Source organism: Rhincodon typus, chromosome 28 (assembly GCF_021869965.1).
Source record: "Rhincodon typus isolate 14 chromosome 28, sRhiTyp1.1, whole genome shotgun sequence".
Taxonomy (NCBI): Eukaryota; Metazoa; Chordata; class Chondrichthyes; order Orectolobiformes; family Rhincodontidae; genus Rhincodon; species Rhincodon typus.
Genome location: NC_063359.1, coordinates 993,161 through 1,015,413, shown reverse-complemented (window position 1 = coordinate 1,015,413; position 22,253 = coordinate 993,161). Strand labels below are relative to the sequence as shown.

General features: G+C 44.0%; 2 protein-coding genes across 2 annotated transcripts in view; one reads left to right on the top strand and one right to left on the bottom strand.

Moving 5' to 3' along the window:
- traf2b (Tnf receptor-associated factor 2b) overlaps positions 1-15,573 on the top strand; it is a 42,611-nt gene extending 27,038 nt beyond the window's left edge. The window contains exons 9-10 of the mRNA XM_048613478.1: positions 10,194-10,342; positions 11,192-15,573. Of these exons, the coding sequence (XP_048469435.1) occupies positions 10,194-10,342; positions 11,192-11,410 (368 nt within the window). The 3' untranslated portion in view covers positions 11,411-15,573. The remainder of the gene's footprint in view (positions 1-10,193; positions 10,343-11,191) is intronic.
- A 641-nt stretch (positions 15,574-16,214) lies between these two features.
- The window catches only part of fbxw5 (F-box and WD repeat domain containing 5), a 65,332-nt gene continuing 59,293 nt past the window's right edge, over positions 16,215-22,253 (bottom strand). Inside the window, exons 7-9 of the mRNA XM_048613477.1 lie at positions 21,295-21,442; positions 20,959-21,171; positions 16,215-18,261 (exon numbers count right to left, since the gene is read on the bottom strand). Of these exons, the coding sequence (XP_048469434.1) occupies positions 18,024-18,261; positions 20,959-21,171; positions 21,295-21,442 (599 nt within the window). The 3' untranslated portion in view covers positions 16,215-18,023. The remainder of the gene's footprint in view (positions 18,262-20,958; positions 21,172-21,294; positions 21,443-22,253) is intronic.

Here is a 22,253-nt window from a genome sequence, read left to right as displayed (position 1 = left end):
TACTTGAGAAGATTCTGAGGGATAAGATATACATGCATTTAGAAAGACAGGGCTTGATTAGGAGTAGTCAGCATGGCTTCGTGCATGAGAGATCATGCCTCACAAATTTGTTAGAGTTCTTTGATGAAGTGACCAGGATGGTTGATAAGGGCAGGGTGGTAGACGTAGTCTATATGGATTTCAATAAGGCAGTTGATAGGGTTCCACATGATAGGCTGCACTGGAAGGTGAGATTGCATGGAATCCAGGGAGAGCTGGCAAATTGGATACTCAATTGGCTTCTTTGGTAGGAAGCAGAGAGTAATAGTGGAAGGAGGCCTGTGACTAGTGGTGTGCCTCAGGGATCGGCGCTGGGCCCATTGCTGTTTGTTATCTATTTTAATGACTTGGATGAGAATGTACAAGGCATGATTAGTAAAATAGGTGGTATCACGGACAGTGAGGAAGGTTGTCAGAAATTGCAGCAGGATCTTGATTAGCTGGGGAAGTGGGTCAAGAAATGGCAAATGGATTTTAATATAGATAAGTGTGAAGTGTTCCATTTTGGAAAGTAAAATCAAGGCAGGAGTTTCGTGGTGAATGGTAGAGCCTTAAGGAGTGTAGTGGAACAGCGGGACCTTGAAGTTCAGGTGCACGGTTCTCTGAAAGTGGAGTCGCAGGTAGACAGGGCAGTGAAGAAGGCTTTTGGCACACTGGCCTTCATCAGTCAGGGCATTGAGTACAGAAGTTAGGAAGTTATGTTGCAGTTGTACAGGAAGTTGGTGAGCCTGCACTTGGAGTATTGTGTTCAGTTTTGGTCACCTTGCTGTAGGAAGGATGTTATTAAAGAGTGCGGAAGAAATTTACGAGGATGTTGCCAGGACTCAAGGGACTGAGTTATCGGGAGAGGTTGGACAAGCTCGGACCGTTTTCTTTAGAGCTTAAGAGACTGAGGGAGGAGGTTGGCCTACTGGTATTATGGCTGGACTGTTAATCTAGAGACCCAGATAACATTCTGGGGACCTGGGTTCAAATCCCACCACGGCAGACGTTGGAATTTGAATTCAATAAAATATCAGGAATTAAGAATCTAATGATGACCATGAATCCATTGTCGATTGTCAGGAAAAACCCATCTGGTTCACTAATCTCCTTTCGGGAAGGAAACTGCCGTCCTTACCTGGTTTGGCCTACATGTGACTCCAGACCCACTGCAATGTGGTTGACTCTTAACTACCCTTTCGGCAACCGGGTTGGGCAATAAATGCTGCCTGGCCAGCGATGCTCTCATCCCGTGAATGAATTAAAAAAACTGAGGGGGGATTTTACAGAGGTTTCTTTACAGAACCAGTCCCAGTGCCTCAGGAATCTGAAACCCTCCCCCTGACACCAACTTTGCAGCCACGTATTCAACTGATATGTCCTGTCATTTCTGCTCTGAATTCTGAGTACAGAAGTTAGGAAGTTATGTTGCAGTTGTACAGGAAGTTGCTGAGCCTGCACTTGGAGTATTGCGTTCAGTTTTGGTCACCTTGCTATAGGAAGGATGTAATTAAACTGGAAAGAGTGTGGAGGAAATTTACAAGGATGTTGCCAGGATTCAAGGGACTGAGTTATACGGAGAGGTTGGACAAGCTAGGACTTTTTTCTTTCGAACATTGGAGACTGAGGCGGGATCTTATAGAAGTGTATTAGATAATGAGAGGCATGAATAGGGTGAATGCACTCAGTGTTTTACCCATGGTTGGGGAATCGAGGACTTGAGGGCATCAGTTTAAGGTAAGAGGGGTAAGAATACATGGGAACCTGAGGGGCAACTTTTTTACACAGAGGGTGGTACACATATGGAAAGAGCTGTCAGTGGAAGTGGTTGAGGTGGGTACATTAAAAGCATTTAAAAGGCATTTGGACGAGTACATGTGCAGGAAAAATTTAGAAGGATATGACCAAGTGCAGGGAAATGGGGTTAGCATGGATGGATATTTTGGTCAGCATGGATCAGTTTGGGCCGAAAAGCCTGTCTCCGTGCTGTAGGACTCCAGGACTCTATGACTCCATTGAGTCCTGCGAGCCAGCTCCTTCATGCTATTCAGTACGATCATCCAATTCAGTCCCCTGTCCCTGCTTTCTCCCCACACCCTTTGATTCCTTTAACCTTAAGAACTATATCGAACTCCTTGAAAATGTTCAATATTTTGACCTCACCGTTCTCATTCCACAGCTTGTCCACTCTCTGGGTGAAGAAATAACTGTAGCCAGGTCCCCAATGGTATGCATGATGAGAGTTAGCTCTCAATCTTTGGATATCAACCAGTAGAACCGGTCATGAAGTTATGCATTTGCTGCGAGGCAGCTTTGCCTTGTCTGTGAATATTTTTCCAGTTCATCATTATGCTGACTCTCTGCTCATCCCAGACGTCTGTCTATCGATACAGGGTAGTGCTGATCTCCACTTAAGAGGCAGACAGTCAGGCCAAGTGACCCAGTTAGCTGCTTACTTCCTAGACTGATTTATGCCAGCCCCTTCACAAGGGGGTCTCTGATCTACCTACCCACCCCAATCTAACACACCCAGTGTAGACAGGGAACACTGACCTCTTGAGGCCTGGGAGTTTTTAATCCACCTTCAACTCTTATTGCTAAGGACAGCTGTGTAATGCTCAGGAATGTGTAATATGTTATAATTTTTGTTCTTTTAAAGCAATCGAAACAAACAACTAACTTTTTATGTTCTTGCAACATGATGTACCTGTTTGAGGGCTTCTGATAATTTCTCAGGGCAAGCATGTCTTTTCATAAAACATAAAGTCATGGAGTCATACATCACAGAAACAGTCCCTTCGGTCCAACTCATCTGCATTGACCAGACGTCCCAATTTGACCTAGTCCCATTTGCCAGCATTTGGCCCATATCCCTCTAAAGCCTTGCTATTTATGTACCCATCCAGATACCTTTTAAATATTGTACTTGCACCAGTCTCCTCCACCTCCTCCGACAGCTCATTCCATACGTGCACCACCCTCTGCGTGAAAAAGTTACCCCTCAGGTCCCTTCTAAATCTTTCCCCTCTCACCTTAAATCTATGCTCTGTAGTTTTGGACTCCCCCGCCGTAGGAAAAAGACCTTGCCTATTTACCCTATGTATGCCTCTCATGATTTAAAAACCTCTATCGGGTCACCCTCAGTCACCGATGCTCCAGGAAAAATAGCCCCGGCCTATTTAACTTCTCCCTACAGTTCAAGCCCTCCAATCCTGGCAACGTCCTTGTAAATCTTTTCTGCTCCCTCTGAAGTTTAACAACATCCTTCCTATAGAAGGCTGACCAGAATTGTAACCAGTATTCTAAAACCTCACCAATGTCCTGTACAGCCGAAACATGACATACCAACTTCTATACTCAATGTAATGCCTTCTTCATCACCCTGTCTGCCTGTGACTTCACTTTCAAGAAACTGTGTACCTGCACCCCAGGTCCCTTTGTTCCCAGGGCCCTACCATTAATTGTATAAGTCCTGCCCTGATTTGCCTTACCAAAATGGAGCACCTCACATTATCTAAACTAAACTCCATCTGCAGCAACAAACTAACAACTCATGACTGTGTTAAGCCACTTTGTTTTAGAAATCTCTCTTCATTCCAACGTTTCCTTCACACCAGCAAGATCAATTCTGAAGCTTCTCTCTGCGACACTCATTGTCAAATGAACCTTGCCATAGAATGTATTGTGGATAATTGTTCTCTCTGGGACCGTGTTTTTTTTTGTATTTTAATAAGATTTTCTTCAGAGTATTAGGCAAGTATTGCTTATCTATTGCTTCCACTGATGCCAAAGTTTCAGCAGCGAACGTGCTTTTAACTACCCTTTTTAATTTCTTGATTTCCCATGCCAAGGGACAATATTTAGTATTCTTTCAGACCAAGAATATGATAAACTCTGCCTTACTAGACTATCCACCTGGAAGACTGGCATGTGAAGCATCACCAAAAGTGGCAAAATTCATAGCTTCTGGATCATCCAAGGCTGGAAGTTTACTCCTCCCCAAAAGAACCTACTCATACTGACATCTACAGGTTCTTCCCACAGAAAACCACAAACATACAACATAAAGATGCTTGAAACTTGCAAAACATGTCTGGGTTTGCTTTTAATTGAATGCAGTCTACTTTCAGTGAGATAGACCTGACTGAGAAATACCACCCACACGTGATATGTCAGTCAACAATAAACATATTTGTTTAATTGTCACAATTTGCCTTCTATATGGTTAGCTTCTTTACGTGGCTTCAAAAGACTCCCCTTTGAAATTTTCCCACTTACGAAAATGGAACTTTTACATCCATTGATTTACATTCTCAGGAATATGTTATTAAAAAAGTTAAGAAAATATCTAGCTCACTTTTCCTGCCATAGTGTTTTTTTTTATTTGCTTATGACAGGTGGGCATTGCTGGCTGGGCCAGCATTTATTGCCCATCCCTAGTTGCCCTTGAGAAGGTGGAGGTGAGCTGCCTTCTTGAACTGCTGCAGTCCACCAGCTGTGGGTTGACCCACAATGCTATTAGGGAGGAAATTCCAGGATTTTGACCCAGTGACAGTGAAGGAACGACAATATATTTCCAAGTCAGGATGGTGAGTGGATTGGAGGGACACTTGCAGGTGGTGGTGTTCCCATGTGTCTGCTGCCCTTGTCCTTCTAGATAGAAGTAGTTGGGTATTTGGTTGTCTAAGGGATTTTTAGTGAATTTCTGCAGTGCATCTTGTAGATAGTACACTAACTTTGATCACCAACTCTCTATTTGAAACCCTAAGTCACCAGTCTGGCTTTATCTTGTAGACATCATCAGGGAGCACTTTTCTGCGCATGTTCCTCAGTGTGATAAACTGGGCTGTCCTGTATGTAGCCCCTTTTTTTAATTCACCCATGGAACGTGGGCATTGCTGGGTGGCCAGCATTGATTGCCTGTCTCTAGTTGCACTTACACATCAAATTCTCCCCAGCTTTCCAACTCATTTTGTTTGGTATCCTTTATAAACTTAATTATTAGTAGCCATTAATCATTCTTCATTGTGAGGGGCTAACACAGTGTGGAGAGGGGTCCCAGCCGGAAACGTCAACTTTCCTGCTCCTCTGAAGCTGCCTGGCCTGCTGTGTTCCTCCAGCTCCTCACTGTGTTATCCCTGACTCCAGCATCTGCAGTTCTTTCTATCCCTAAATTGTGAGGAGTTCAGATTCTCGTGGGATTCCCAATCTGCTCAATGGTCCTTGTTCTTGTCAATCTATGCTCTCTGCTCCCTTTCTGATTTCATTGTGGAATGCAAAAAGATATTCCCCGGTTATAACTCTTGACCTTTACCTAAGGCCATGTTTACCTCCAGGTCCAATTTCAGAATTTATACTGTGTTTTCTGGCCTTCCACATTACTCCTGTCCTTCCACATTACTCCTGTCCCTCGTACAGTCATACAGCACGGAAACAGACCCAAACATATACTGAACATAATCCCAAACTAAACTAGTCCCACCTGCCTCCTCCTGGCCCATATCCCCCCAAACCCTTCCTATTCGTGTACTTAACTGTGTTTTAAATATTGTAACTTTGCTCGCATTCACCACTTCCTCAGAAGGTTTATTTCACACGTGGTCCACCCTCTGTGTAAAAAATGTGCCCCTAATGTCTTTTCTAAATCTCTCTCTCTTCCACTTAAAAATAAGCACCCTAGTCTTGAAATTCCTCATTCTAGGAAAAAGACACCTACCATTAACCCTGTCGATACCCCTCATGATTTACATTTAGTCAGTGTTTGTGTTTGTTGGTGGCTTTCCCTGCTCTCCCTTTAATGATAGCATGCCTCCATTCTTTGGCCCTTTCTGGCGTGGATGTTACTTTTATGCTGACTTTCAGCAATAGTCCATGAGGATCATTAGCCCTATCTTATCAATCGGTATCACTTTGTCCATACTCATTCAGCCCATATCTGCCGTAATCTGCTCATAATATGTGTGTATGAAGTGTATTATGCCTCCTCACTTTTTAAGACTTGTTCATATTCTGTAAGAGTGTAATCTGTGCCAATTATCCTCAAGGAATGCACGCTGCCAACCATCCAGCTTTGCAAATTTATCAAAGTTGGATCATGCCTCTAATTGATCAACTTACTTAAATTCTGTCCATAAATTTTAATTGGATTTCCAAGCCATTCTCCATGTCCAATTTTGAGGCTGTAGCTCCATGTATAAGTATTATTGATCCTGCTTTTAGTTAGAAGCAATAGTGCCAAGACCTTGGCTTGTTTTTTTTTGTCTTTGCCAAGGATATAACCCTTGTCCATTTCTCTCCTTCATTCTTCCATCAACCATAAGGTCCAGCTTCACAAAACACTGGTGGGGAATCATATCCAGACATGTTTGGAGAACAATAACTGATTCCAAATGCAAAGTAACTTAAATTACCAACCTTTTGTCTGAAGGAAATCTTAGTCTCCAATAGTTAGGCAGCCATCCTGTGCTACCACAGTTAATTGATTCTAACCAGGCCGCTCAAACAGAAATCAAGAGACCCGAACTGGTGTAGTCAATAAACTGTCTGCACAAACAAAGTTCCCCTCTCTCTCTATCCGAGCTGTTCCTCCTGTTAACGCTCTAAACCAGTTGATTACATGGAAAATGGTTTTTATGACATACCTTTGTGGCTATCATATCTGGAGGTGGGACTTGACCCAGTCCTTCTAGCATGGACGTAGTGACACTACCATGCACCACAGAACCCTCGTGTTCCCTGTTTAAGTATCCAGACATCAATTAGCAGCCTTCTCCTGATTCTCAACTTAACCTGAATTACTTGCTATATTAACATAGGACTGTTGTGAAGCAGTGGTAGTGTCTCATCTCTGGACCAGAAGGTCCAGGTTGGAGTCCTGTCTAGCACAGAAGTGTGTCAGAGCATTCCCAAATAGGTTGATTTTCTTTTCAAAAAACCATTATCATTGACCGCTTTCAACATCCACTCCTTCCACACTAAGGCTCAGTGGCAACTGTATGTATCCCACTGCAGCAACCCCTCAGCTTCCAAACCCATGACCTGTGCCACCCAGAAGGTCAAGGGCAGCAGATATAAGGGAATGCCACCACCTACAAGATCCCCTCCAATTAACTCACCATCCTAACGTGGAAGTATATCACGTTCCTTCACAGTTGCAGTGTCATTCAGCCTTTCAGCAGCAGGCCATTTTGCGGTGTATTCATGGATTTTAATGTTGGCTATAATTATGGATATTTAATACTATTGGAATGAAGTGAATATTTGCCAAGTAGAATTTAAGTAGTGGAAGTTTCTTTTTACTTCTCTTCTATTGAGACATCGGAAAGACTGCACTGTAGAAGCTAGATGTGAAGTTCAGTTTTTTTTTTAGAAAACTAGCTAGGTGAGCTTTCCAATCGGATGCAAAATTGGCTTAACGGCAGAAGACAGAGAGTTGGGTGGTAGGTTGTTTTACTGACTGGAGGCCTGTGGCCAGCAGTGTTCCACAGAGATCGGTGCTGGGTCCACTTTCGTTTGCCTTTTTATATTAATGATTTCGATGAGACTGGGTTATAGGGGGATGGGTCTGGGTGGGATGCTCTGAGGGTCGGTGTGGACTTGTTGGACCGATGGGCCTGTTTCCACACTGTAGGGATTCTATGAAAATTCTCCGATATAGAAAGCATGCTTAGTAAGCTTGCAGATGACACCAAGATTGGTGGTATAGTGGACAGTGAAGAAAGTTATCTAAGATTTCAAAGAGTACTTGATCAATTGGGTCAATGGGCTGAGGAGTGGCAGATGGAGTTTAATTTGGATAAATGTGAGGTATTGCATTTTAGTAAAACAAACAAGGGCAGGACTTATACAATTAAAAGTAGGGCCTTGGATACTGTTGTAGAACAGGAGACTTAGGGTTTTTTTTAAATAATTTTTTGAAGTTTGTGTCATATAGATAAGGTGGTTAAGAAGGCTTGTATTCATTGCTCAGACCTTTGAGTATAGGAGTTGGAATGTCATGTTGAGCTTGTACAGGATGTTGGTGAGGCCTGTTCTGGAGTACTGTGTCCAGTTCTGGTTGCCCTGCTATAGGAAGAATATTATTAAGCTGGAGAGGGTTCAGAAGAGATTTACCAGGATGTTGCCGGGAATGGAGGGTTTGAGTTATAAGGAGAGGCTGGATAGGCTGGGACTTTTTTCACTGAAGCGTAGGAGGTTGAGGGGTGACCTTATTGAGGTTTATAAAATCATGAAGCGTCTGGATTAGGTGAATGACAGGTGTCTTTTCTCTAGGGTGGGGGATTCAAGACTAGGGGGCATGTTTTTGATGAGAGGAGAAAGATTTAAAAAAAGACATGGGGGCATTTTTTTTTTTACACAGAGGGTGGTTCATTTTTGGAATGAACTTCCTGAGGAAGTAGTGGATGTAGGTATAGTTAGAATGTTTAAAAGACATTTCAATAAATACATGAATAAGAAATGTTTTGAGGGATATGGGCTGAGGGCAGGCAGGTGGAACCATTTTAGTTTGGGATTACGGTCAGCATGGACTGGTTAGACTGAAGGATCTGTTTCCATGCTGTATGATTCTGTGACACTAAGTGAAGATGTTTTTGAAAGGGAAGGTCCCTTGGGAAGGACCCAGTGTCCGTCAGACACACCCAGGAGAGAGACACATGGGAACATATACAAGGTAAAGCCTCTCCTACGCAGTCCCCAGCCAACACTCCCAGGACAGTTACAGCCCTGGGTTAGATGCAAACTAGAGCTCTCTCTACACCGTCCCCATCACGCATTTGCCAACAGGAAGAATTGTTTGTTTATTCAAGCCAACTCCATATTGCTTTCCTTGACACCGTAGTAACAGGGGAATCCCATTCAGCTCTTTTAAGTTAATGATAAACTCAAAGGCAGTTCTTGTGAATGGTGTTTTTCTTTCTCATTAACAGTAGTTGCAGCAATCCATGGCTTTAATACTCTAATTGAGCCATATCCAAGATTTTGGGGACAGATTCCATTCCTACTCTGTGGAAAGTTGCTACCTCCGAGACCAACTGTGTGAATGCCAGTCACCTGCCTGTCTCTAACCTTTCTTATCATCTGTTTATCCAATTCTCTTTCGAAACATGCGTCTACCTGCCCAAGCTCCGAATCAGGAATGTATTGACTATCTACTGACTTAATGTAATACCATGGTTTATAATGTGTCTGTGAAGCACCCTGGGACATTTCATTTAGTTGATGGCATTATACAGATCGGAGGCATTGTTTTCCCTTGTATCATCATTGCCTGTTTTGTGCTGTGCTTCCTAATCTCTCGACCAATGGGAACAGTTCCTCCCCATTAACTCTACCCTCACTCCTCATGATTTTGAACATCTCAGTTAAATCTCTCAACCTTCCCTTCTCCAAGGAAAACAGCCCCATCTTCACCAATCCATCCACATCACTGGTTCCAGGGATGAGGAACTTCATTCTTGTGAAATGTTTATACATTCCTTCAAATCCTTACTGGAGTGCAGTGCCCTGAACTGGCCTGAAATATTCAGCAGAGGCTAGTATTTTCTGTAGGTTCACCATAACCCTCTTGCTGTGTAATCCATGCCTCAACTTCAAAAGCCCAGGATCCCAACTGGCTTTGTAAACACTTTCTCAACCTGTCCTGCATCCGTTAACAACTGCTGCACAGACAACCAGGTCCATTTTCTCCTGAACCATATTTAGAATTGTGCTGTTCATATTATCCCTCATTCCTTTAACCAAAAGCTATCACATCACACTGCACAGCATTAAGAGTTTGTTTGCCACCTATCTGTTCATTGAGTCTGACACTGTCCCCCCTGTTGATTCACAATGGCCTCCAAGTTTGGAATCATCTGTAAATTTTGACCCAAAATCTGTAAATTTTGACCCAAGTTTGTTATTAATACAATTGAGAAAAGCAGGCATCCACTTACCGATCTCTGGGAATCATGTGGTTTACAGGCTGGAGGAAAGTTTGCATTTATTCGACACTCCTGTACTCTGTTGCTGTTATTCAGCCATTGCCACATTTGTGCTTTAATGCAGTTAAATGTAGAATACCTAAGGTACGGGTGTATGTTATATAGCATTGGCTGCCAGTATTGCATACTTTCTGATCTCTGTGCCGAGATCTCCAGTCTGACATTAAATGTTTGTTACCCATTGTCCAGCTTTCTACACCAGCAAATATGGCTACAAGATGTGCCTGCGTGTCTATCTGAATGGTGATGGTGTGGGACGTGGAACCCACATGTCTCTCTTCTTTGTCATTATGAGAGGAAACTACGATGGTTTGTTGAGGTGGCCTTTCAAACAAAAGGTGGGTTGGCTTTCTCATTGGCCAGTGGCTGCAGGTAGTGACCTGGGGTTAAATGTCCTTGTATTCTGCATGCAGATTCAGGTGTAGATACCTGGTTTCATCGTTCAGTGCAATACTGGTAAACTGTGAATAGTGGAGGCAGCGGGAGGTAATGAAGATACAGTCTGTCACCAATGGTTGGGGGGGTTGGGGTGGCATGCTGTCTGTTCCTGGTGGTGGGAGAGGGATGGGGGTGGAAGTAGTCACGGAGGTGGTCACTAGGGGAGGGGTGGAGGTGGTCACTTGGGGGAGGGAGAAGGAGATGGAGGCAGTCACAGGGGAGGGGAAGGGGTGGAGCCGGTCACTGAGGGAGGGGCAGAGGCAGTCACAGCGGAGGGGTGAGGGGTGGAGGCAGTCAGTAGTGGGGGGGGTGAGGTGGTCATGTGGTGGAGCGAAGGCAGTAATGAGGAGTGGAGGTGTTCACGGGGGGAGGGGTGGGGGTGGGCACTGGGGTGGGGGAGGGTCAGAGGTGATCACGTAGTGGAGGGACGGAGGTTGTCATGGGGTGGTGTGGCGGAGATGGTCACAGGGTTGTGTGGTGGGGGGGGAAGAGTGGAAGTGTTCGTGGAGCTGTGGGGAAGTGGTGTCTGGTGAGTTTGGGTTCTCAAGTACAGTATTTGTCACTCGACCCACATGAGGAAAAGATCATGTTATAGGCTCACTAATGTGTTGCTGTTTGTGGGAATGTTAATGTGCACTGTTTAGTTGTTGTGTCCTGTTCATGGCAGACATTGGTCACATGTCTGAATGATCTCAGTGGCTGTGCTGCCTGCTGGTTGTTTTGATTCCCAGTGTTATCTCTGTCCTCAGGTCACTCTGTTGCTGATGGACCAGACTAACCGTGAGCACATCATCGATGCATTCAGACCAGACATCAATTCCTCCTCATTCCAAAGACCAGTCACCGAGATGAACATTGCCAGTGGGTGCCCTCTTTTCTGTCCACTTAGCAAACTGGACAACAAGAACAATTACTCGCGTGAAGACTGCATTTTTATCAAAGCCATCGTGGATTTAACTGACCTGTAACAAACCTTTCATCATTCACTGCAATGGGCTGCTGTCCACTGTACAATGCAGCAACAGTTGACTATCTTAGTGGTGCTGTGCTGCTGGTCACGGTGTGAGTGAGTGGTGTGTGCACCGCACTGAGCACTATTTCCACGTTACCTGCCATAGCTTAAGTTATTCTTTGTTGCTGAGTCGTTATCCTGGAGTAGATCAACCTCCTACACCTCTGCCATTAAACTAGGTAATGGCTGGCCTGTCATTAGCAGATGGGAGTTATCTTCAACAGACATTGTAATTAAGAAACAATGTACATTAGAACGGCACAGTGGCTCAGTGATGTTAGCACTGCTGCCTCACAGCGCTAGCGACCTGGGTTCCATTCCATCCTGGGGTGACTATGTGGAGTTTGCATGTTCTCCGGTTTCCTCCCACAGTCCAAAGATGTGCAGGCTAGGTGGATTGGCCATGTTAAATTGCCCATAGTGTCCAGGGATGTGCAGGCTAAATGGATTAGCCATGGGAAATGCAGTGTTACAAGGATAGAGTAGGGGATAGGGTCTGAGTGGGATGCTGTTTGGAGGATTGGTGTGGGCTTGATGGGCCAAATGGCCTGCTTCCACACTGTAGAGATTCTATGATTCTAATCAAATGAGCATGTAGCCGTTCTGCAGCTTATACTGTTACTGGTTTGTATCTCCCTGTAAAGAGAGGTTCCATTGCAGGAGCTTCTTGATTATTGCAGACTTGCCAGAGATAGCAGCATCTTGATGGCCACACTGTGAGCCAAAGCCACAAACTGTGTTTGTGAAAGAAAGACGAGAGACAGCAGCTTAAGGCAAGGCACAGTGGATGTACCTTTCCCTTTCCCCTTGCTGAGGCACACCACAGTCAGTGACACAGCACATCCTCAAGCTGAGTGTGAACAGAGTTGGGACTGTCTGCCCCACGAGCATCCTCCACTTGGCAGCGTGAGCTTTGTCAGCTGGGAGCGAGTAGTTCCCTGCGGGAGAGAAAGAGCAGCTATTCTTGTCTTCCATGTTCACAGCTCTTCAGTCACACAGTGAGCTGCAGAGTTAACCTGGAAGAGGTCACAGTCCCTGTAATAATGATTCACTTGCTGTGCAATGTATGCAATGTGCCACTCCCAGCTTGGCATTAAAGGAACCTTAAATAGTTTGTGCGTTGCACCTAGAGTAGAATACTCACGTTGATTGCTGTCAGTCGCAGTGTGACCTCCATCTCCATGTTAAGTCCACCTGGACAGTGCCATTAATAATGAGGTGGTGTCTCTAACCCTGAGCTGTGTAACTGGGTGGCCGTTTAACTGTGAAGGTATGTTTCCTTGCCTTGGTGGTGATGTGCACCGTGGAGGTAACACACTTAAGAGGAGAGGATGGGCTCACTAACAACTCCCAAACATCGAGTTCATGTTGGAAGGCAGAAGCTTGACTCAGCAATGCTTAGAATCTCTCCATCAGGACTTTGAGTGCTGGTTGTGTTTATTTACCCTTTTATATATTAACAGCCTCTAGCTCATTATTTTATAAGCAAAACATAATAATTTATAAGTTTTACACAGTAATTCCAGGTGATGAAGTGACTGTTGAGAATGAATGGAGCTCTAAGAAGCTTAATTCCTTCTGATGTCTCTGGATGGGCCAAGGCTTCAGTATGGAAGAGTTTCGACAAGATACCAGACCTGCATGCTCCACCAAGAGAGTTCACCCGAGCAATGGGTAGGTGACAAAAGGGTCCGGTCCTGATCCAAGACGGAAAAGAGGATATTGGCAGCAGGTGTTCCGGTGCCTCTCTCCCTTTGTTGTGAATCTTAGAGCAGAGACCTGATTGATTGTTAGAATTGGGAAGTGTCCAATATAACCTGGCTCATCGTTGCTTGCCTTGTCCATAGGTTGTGTGGTACTATTGGCTGAAGCATAGTGAAATGCTTTTGGTCAGAGCGTATGATGTTAGCTGACCATGTGAGATGGTGAGACACAGACATTAAGTAAGAATTATTTCAAGATACTGAGAGACTTGGAGTTGAGGAAAAAATTACCATAAATCAATTCATGTTTAATTGGGAACATTTCCAACTTTTCCGTTGGGTGAATCTATGGTTTTGGAAAGTTCCCGTTAGGTCTGAATATGGCCATTGATACTCACTGGATCACCTGTCATAAACTACTTGAACAAAGTATCATGAATCTGGCACACTCAGGTGTTTGGGAGGAAAGTGTGGATGCTCCGTTGGGAAGATTTCGCCAATGAACTGGACTGAATTCTGTGCATTACGGGAATTTCCCAGTGGCTAGGCAGTAGTTTTAGCAGTTGTGAAAGTGGACTGGTATTGGTTAGTCTTGATGCGAGGGATTGCTGACCAAATGGCACTGCTCATACAGCCTCACCTTTGGAATCCCTAGTAGTAAAATTTGATGTTTTCGAGATTAACTGCTGCCCCTGTCCATAGCTGTACAATGACAGAGAACATAAATGGCTGAGTGAATATTGTGTTCAGTATGTTTTACCCTGATTCCTGCTTTGATTGATGGAATATGTAAGTAAATTGAGCAGTGAGTTGGAGTTCTGCAGCTTTCCAGCCAGGTGAGTGTGGAAAGACGTGATGGTTCTTGCAGGCAGTATGTGGGACTGTATGGAGGAGTATGTTTTCAGGGAAACGGTGAAATGAACAGAGACAAAATCTCAGTGCCACTCTGATATTTCACGACAAGGGGAGCAGGAGCAGGTATATGGTGTGGTGGCCAGTGGCTTCTGCACTATGGAGGGAGAGTTTAATGTAGCTCCGTGAAGGAGTGGGTTAGATGTGAGATTGTGCTACCTAGTTTGGAGGAAGTTGTAAAATGCACACCACATGTTCTTGTGGATACTAACTATGATTGGATCTGCATCAAAAACTGTGAGCTGCTATTAAAATAAAATACCAATAAAAGCATCATAGCTCTATTTCTTTCCAGCGGTTGGCAACAGGCTATTGCTGGGTTGTAATGTATATGCTATGCTTCCTCATAGTGGCAACTTGTGTGTGGATCTGTGGGCAGTGGGAGCATGTTCCCTTTCCTCCTGGGGATTCAGGAGGGAATGGTCTGTGTAAGAATATGTGCTTTACTCAGGATGGTTTGGGTCTGTGTTATGAGAGTAACGGTTTAATGCAAGTTGATGGGGGTAAGACATACTTAATGGACTTGAGTCTCTTTGAACTGAGAGGTCGAGAGCATTCGGGCTTGAATGAATACCTTAGGGTCATGTTAGCTGACTGCCTGGATTTTGTACACAGCAGTTTTCCTTAACGTTAATATTGTAGGTAAATACTTTTATGAGGAATGGGCTACTTTCTCAGCTTTCATATCTTGCAGTTAGGATTAGCAAAATTACAGGATTGATAGTAAACAGTGGCAGTAATCAAAATGGCTTTGAGTGTCAAAATATATCAAACTGAATGAAATTGTGGGCAGAGATCCTTGCTATTTGGCCAGTGTTAACTGATGCACATCTCAGCAAAGGGTGGATGAAACCAAAAGTGCAGTACCATGAACATTCCAGGTTCCAGTGAAAGTGAAGGCGAAAACAAACTGGAAACTGTGAGAATCTCCAGGGAATCTAAGCTGGGCTCCTGCTGTAATCCAGGAAGCAGCATCAACAATAAACCAATGAACTGCTATTAAAATAAAAAACAAATAAAAGCACCTCAGCTCCTATTTCTTTCCTGCAGTCGGCAACAGGGTGCTGCTGGATTGTATTGTGTGGACCACGTTACCTGCCATTGGCAATAGTAACAGCTTGTATGTGGATTTGTGGGCAGTGCATGGGCATGCTGCCTTTCCTTCTGGGGATACAGGAAGGAATGGTCTATAAGAACATGTGCTTTATTCAGTATAGATTGGGTCTGTGTTGTTTAGAATAGTAGTTTAAGGCTAGTTGATGTGGGTCAGCAGACATATTTAATGGACTTGAGCTTCTCTAAACTGTGTTTGTGTGTGTGTGTGTGTGTGAGAGAGAGAGAGACACCTGTACATTGTGTGTGTAGAATGTATGCATCCGTTGGGTTCAAGGTGGGTTTTATTGCTGTACACGACTTTTCCTTGTATTGGTTGCTAATCCACACACAGCTATAAAGAAAATTGTTTTGTTTTTATTAAACCAGAATTGATTTAATTTTACCGTTAGCCAAACCTCCTCATCATTGCTGAATATTAAGATTTTATTTATTAAGCAGTTCAGGATACTCTCTGGTATTGGGCACCTGGCAAAAGACAATTTAGAAAGCTGGTCCGATTGTTTGGTTTTTGTGTAAACTGTTTGCTATCACTCAACTTGTTTTTTAAGAAACATAATAGGGACAGAAAGACATTTGTGCAGCATCTCAGTTTTATAGCCCATTTGACGCAATGATAAATGCAAGTATTTCTGCTCCTTGTGGCATGTCAGTTGATTTTCTCTCATGTTGCTTTTTAAAGCTAAGTTATTTGCCATAACCATTCCTTGTGTAAACAAGTTACATATTTTGCCTAATAATGGCCTCAGGTTTTGGTTTCCCCTATACTTGGAAAAGTTTGTGAAAATGTAAAGACCTGTTTTAAGTCATGTCCTCAGCCTTCTGTTGAAAAGGAAATAACTTTGGCCTGTTCAGTCTTTCCTGTTGGACAGCCAACAAGTGTAACTATATATTTCTAATATGGAGCGGGTCCTACCCAGTTAGAAATTGGGAGTTATTCCATAGTGTACTATGGATGCATGAAGAGTTCAGGTGGCATTAAAACCAGTTGCAGTTGGCGGAGGAGCGGTACAGGACACAAACATGGCATTCTTTTTAACTATGCAAGTATTTATTTTTCATTTCATACAGAATATTGTGCTACATGCAACCGGTGGCTGGGACCAAGAACCTTAGTCAATGATTTTTTTTTGGGCTAATGGTTGGAGTTTTAAGTATAGGCTAGGACAACAGTCACTGAGAATTTTCAGGTGCTCCTTGAGGTAACAGGAAGTTAAACTGGAATTTCCCCACTTTCAACGGCTCATGACAGAGAGAAGTGTAATTGCCCACAATTTTGTCTCATCAGGCATAGTCCTATGGTAGGGAAATATTGGTGCACTCTGTAAGAGAAGGTTGATTAAAATGGAGTAGTAGTAACTTCTGCTATTTCATCCGAACATCTTCCTTTTGCTTAACAGACCAACGGATGAGGTTTGGTCTATGATCGGAAATTGTCCAGGCTTCCTGTTCCCTTTTACCACTCCAGCAGCAATAGTTAACTTTTAAAAATAGTTGGTGGGTTTAGTGCAGTGTTAATACTGAAAGATATTCAGGACAGTGACATTAGGCATAAGTGTTGCTGTCATTTAAGAATCATCTCCACTTACCTGGAGAAGGTGACTGCTTATAGATAAGGAATCAATATAATCAATTCAACAGCTTTTAATGTTTTAATTTTAGTTCTTGCTTAGAATTTACTGCGGTGAGATTGTTAAAGTTTATTCTTAGGATCAGTGTGTCCGCCATTGGCTATCCTGGTTTATTTATTTTTGATGTGTGACTAACACCTTAGGAACTAGTCAGACAAAGGCCAGACTGGACAAGGATGTTAGGTTTTCCTCCTAGTTGTTCTTTTTAATAACAATCTAACAGCTTCATGGTCACTTCTAACATTACAGAAAGGAGAAGACCATTTAGCCCCTTGATCCTTCTTGGCCTGGCTGAACTTTGACCTAAGCTCACTGTCACCTTGTCCTTAGATTGATAGGTATTGGACTCTGGAAAAAAAAATTAAGCGTTGGATATACTTAATGAATGAACAGCCACAGATCTCAGGGTAGAATCTACTGAAATTAAATTTTCATTGGCAATTTGAGAATCTGCATTGTTTAAAAATCTTGAATTGTCAGATGTGACCTCAATTAGACTGAGGTTAAGGATTTTGCTACTTTGCTCTGGTTTGATCTTTAACTTGCTAGATCAGTATCGCAGTCATTCTCGTGCAATACAGGAGGGCAGTACAGTGAACTGTTACTGTCTGTATCAATGAACTCTCTAAGTAGGAAACTGGGCTGTGACAGGCAAATAAACAGACGAGGATTCAGTAACCAGCCCAATGCTTTCAACATTGTAACAGCAACTTTAGAACATGTGATAACATGTCTTCCTGAATCGATTTGGGGGTAGAGAATATAAAGATTTTTATTTTACGTTTTACATTAGAATTACAACAAGGCAAAGTCAATTTTTAAAGCAGAGTTGTAGCCCTAAGGAAGAAGCCCCAGCCCAAGAAGTCGGGGTTGTTGTGTTGTCTGTGACAGTGCATGAGGTGAACATTTAGCTCAGTGTTGGATGAGGGTTCAAGCAGCTGATAGGTACACTCACTGAATTGGTGGCACAACTCTGTGAGGCTGAGTCAACTCATCAAACAAGTAACTGGAGGCCGGAGGCCAATCTGTGTCATATCACCCAAACATGAGGAAATACCCAACAAACAGAGAGGGACAAGGAGGATGCTCACAGCCAAATAAATGCATGTTTGATTTAACATTTTCCCCTCCACTTGCCCGTTTCCTGAAGGCAGGAATTTCAATACTGAACAGACTGAGTTGATACACAGCCACTCAATGTCTGCCAGAGTCACTTCTTACTCAGCCAGAAGAAGGAGAGTTTCTTGCGATTGGGTTTGTTGCTGACGATGCGCAGGATGCGGGGTGAGCGCCAGACCTTCAAAGTGCAGTCATCACTGGCTGTGATCAACATCTCCTGGTCCATGGGACTGAAGGCCACAGAGTTCACCACATCCTCGTGCTGGAGCTTGGCCAAGCAGATATTGTAGTGCCGGTCCCAGATGTAGCCATGCCGGTCCTCAGCACCACTGCCAGAATGAGATGGGTAGAATGTCAAGACCCAACATTCATTTCACAGACTAGCCAACATGGAGCCTGACCCATTACTGACCATTCCCCTCCCCTCCCCACCCCACCCCACCCCACCAACAACATGGGAGCCCGATCTGTCACTGACTGTCCCATTCCTCCCCCCAACATGTCCCCGATCCGTCACTGACCATCCCGTTTCCCTCCCCCACCCACCACGACCCCGATCCGTTACTGACCGTCCTGTCCGCCTCCATCCCCAAAACACGTCCCCGATCCGTCACTGACCATCCGAGCCTGACCAATCGCTTAGCACATTCACAGGCATCCACTCCCTCCTCCAATGCTCAGTAGCAGCAGTGTGCACCATGTACAAGATACTATGCAGAAATTCACCAGCATTTTCTAAACTTACATGTGCTTCCATCTAGAAGGACAAGGGCAGCAGATACATGGGGATGACACGCCTTGCAAGTTCATCTCCAAACCACTCACCATCCTAACTTGGAAATATATCATCATTCCATCACTGGTGCTGGGTCAAACTCCTGGAATTCCCTCCGTAAGGGCATTGTGGGTGTACCTACAGCGATTCAAGAAGGCATCTCACCACCACCAAGCGATGGCTAGATTCTCTCTTATTGGAGATAGTCATTGCCAGGCATTTTGTCTAGTATGAATATTACTTCCAAATTTTCAGCCCAAGCCTGGACATTGTCCAGATCTTGCTGCATTTGGATGTGGACTACTTCAGTATTTGAGGTGTTAGAACACTACCTTGAGCAACTCCTGCAGCGATATCTGGGAACCACAATGACTGATATCCAAGTATCTGGTCTTTCTACATATGCTAGTCTGGAGTTCCCTGTTGTTTTTGTGTTCTACCATTATGTAAGGAAGAGAACAACCACTGACTACTCTTTCTGGATATAATGGTAGAACGCAAAAACAATGGGGAACTTCAGACTAGCGTATATAGAAAGACTACACACAATTACACTAGCAACCACCCCAACACCCACAAACTGAGCTGCATCAGGACACTATTTAAACACGTCACAACACACTGCAGCAACACAAAGCAGAACAGGAGCACCTATACAGAGTCTTCAAAAGGAATGGATACCCGAAAAGCACAATCTGTCGTTACCTCCGAGGCAGACCAGAACATGACCAAATTCACTAGTCACCCTACTGTACATCATTGACATTTCAGAGATGACCACAAGACTACTCAAACCCCTAGGTGTCACAGTAGCCCTCAAACCAACAACCACCCTATGACAGCTACTGACAAACGTTAAAGGATCCCATACCCAAAACCAACAAACCTGGTGTAATGTACAAAATACCATGCAAGGACTGAGAGAAACACTACATAGGCCAAACTGGAAGAAAACTGACAATACAGATACACGAACACCAACTAGCCACCAAGAGACACGACCAATTGTCACTTGTCTCACTACACACTGACAAAGAGGGACATGAATTTGACTGGGACAACACGTCCATAATTGCACAAGTCAAACAGAGACACGTCAGGGAATTCCTGGAGGCCTGGCATTCCAACCAGAACTCCATCAACAAACACATTGAATTAGACCCGGTGTACAAACCTCTGAAAAACAGAACCGGAAGTAATACCAACCACCCCAGCAAACCGAGGCACATAAATAACAAGCGGGACGGAACACCGATACTTCACTGGAGGCGCATTGATGATGTTGCCTAGCAGGGTGATTAAACGTTTGCAACCAAAAACCAGCTCAGCAAGCATGTCTACAACCTCGTCCAGAAGCTACAAATCTTCAAAAACTTGATATACATCATCTCTCACTTATCAGGATTAATTTGATCTGCCCAATTTACCAGCCCATCAATGTCAGCCTGTAGCCTGAGACTATCCACTTCATTATTAACACTACCACCAATTTTCATGTCATTTGCAAACTTATTAATCATACCTTCTACATTCATATCCAAGTCATTAATGTATATAACAAACAGCAAAGGTCCCAGCATGGAACCCCATGGTACACCTCTAAAATCTGGCAATTTTCCACATTACAAGGTTGATAGCAGTGGTGTAGCTATCCTGGAACCGACTGGCTACACTTGGACATGGCTAATGACTGAGCCACTTGTCATTAGTATCTCTCAGTGATATTGTGGCCCATAGTCTGTGCTGTCTCCAGTGTGCTCAGATGTCTTTTCAGATCAACAGGTTGAACTGAATTGGCTGAAGACAGAATTGTGAAGTGGTGGACCCCAGGAAGTAGCCAGGCTGAAATGCAGTATCCACCACGGTGATCCCACCTTCAAGAAACAAACAATTTCTTCCTCTTGCTCCCTGAATCAAAAGTGAACAAGTTCTGGTAATCCGGGTCCCTGCTCTTCATGATTCAATATAATTTTAGGAGACAAGATTAGCTCTGCCTGAGACCAGCTGTAATTCTCTCGGCCAAGTTGAGGGTATTGTACCAACCTACACAGGTGTACTATGGAGTCAGTGCCCAGTGAGGAAGAAAGAGAGATGGATTCTTCCTAGTGACTCTCACTATCCTGACTGTACCAGCCCTGCCCCTTCCCCTCCTGAAGTATGAGTAGCCGTTGTGGCAGAGGAAGTCAGGCTGCAGCACCTGTGGAACCTAAAGAGGGATCAAAAGTGGAAAAACAAAGCCCCATCCGTTCACCTGGCGACATAATCTCTGCTAACATCCAGGAAGATGAAGAAGCACTCATCATTGGGTGTGTAGGCTGTGTGTGCCCTTAGAGTCTGAGTGACTTCCCGCATTGTCTTCAAGTCAAACACATGGATATCAATCTCCTCGGCGATGGGTGGGGGGTTCATGGGATCACTGATGATACAGCCCTTGGGCCAGGCTCGACTGTTCACATATAAATACCTGTGAGGCAGAAGAATGCAGTATCAGAACCACAAAGCACTGAGTAGCTACAGGAGCTGATGTACAAGCTGATGTCACTGATATGGATTCAAAAGCTTTGGCAGAATGGAGGGGATGACTGACCTGTGATCTGGAGACAGACCCATGCCTATAATGTGACCATGGACATCGATTGTGTAGTCCAATGCATCAAAGAACTCATTGGAGCTTCGTTCTTCCCCTAATACAGGTCCTGATGTCGTCATATGTTGAGGCAGAATTTGTTTAATACCTGCAATGACAGAGGTTTCGAGAAATCCAGTGAGGAATCACCCCTCCATAAAGCACTGCCATTAACAGGCTGCTGCTGGCCACTGTCAGATGGAAAGCAATGTGAAACCGACAAATAAAACCTACTTCAGGTCTTGTATACTTTATGTGGGAAGCATTGGTGTTGTGCTAAAGTCACTAGACTAGAAATGCAGAGTCCCAGTTTGGGGACCTGGGTTTGAATCTCACCATGGTAAATGGTGAAATTTGAATTCAGTAAATAAAATTTGGAATCAAAAGCTGGTCTAACAGCACCTGTTAATGGTAGTCAGTCACTTGTTATAAATACCAATCTGGTTCATTGATGTCTTTTAGGGAAAAAAATCTGCCATTCTTACCCAGTCAGGCCTACATGTGACTCCAGACCCACAGTAATGTGGCTGACTGTTAACCACCCTCTAAAATGACCAAACAAACCACATAGTTTTAGAGCAGTAAAGGATGGAGAAATGCTGACCCAGGCAGCAACACCCACATCCCATGAACAAATAAAAATCAATTCAAAATGAGGGGCCAGTATGCCTAGTACATTCATTTCCATGTGTTCCAAGGTTTTTTGACTGGGCAGCTGCAAGATCCATAGGTATCTCACTTGATATCCGATAAAACCAACCCTGTTCCTCTCCTTTGCCCAACGCCCAAACAACAGACTTCAAAGAAATAAGAAACAAAAAGCTGCCTTTCATATGCTCCAGTTTCCTCCCACAGCCCAAAGATGTGCAGGTTAGGTGGATTAGCCATGAGAAATGTGGAGTTATGGGATAGGGTGGGGA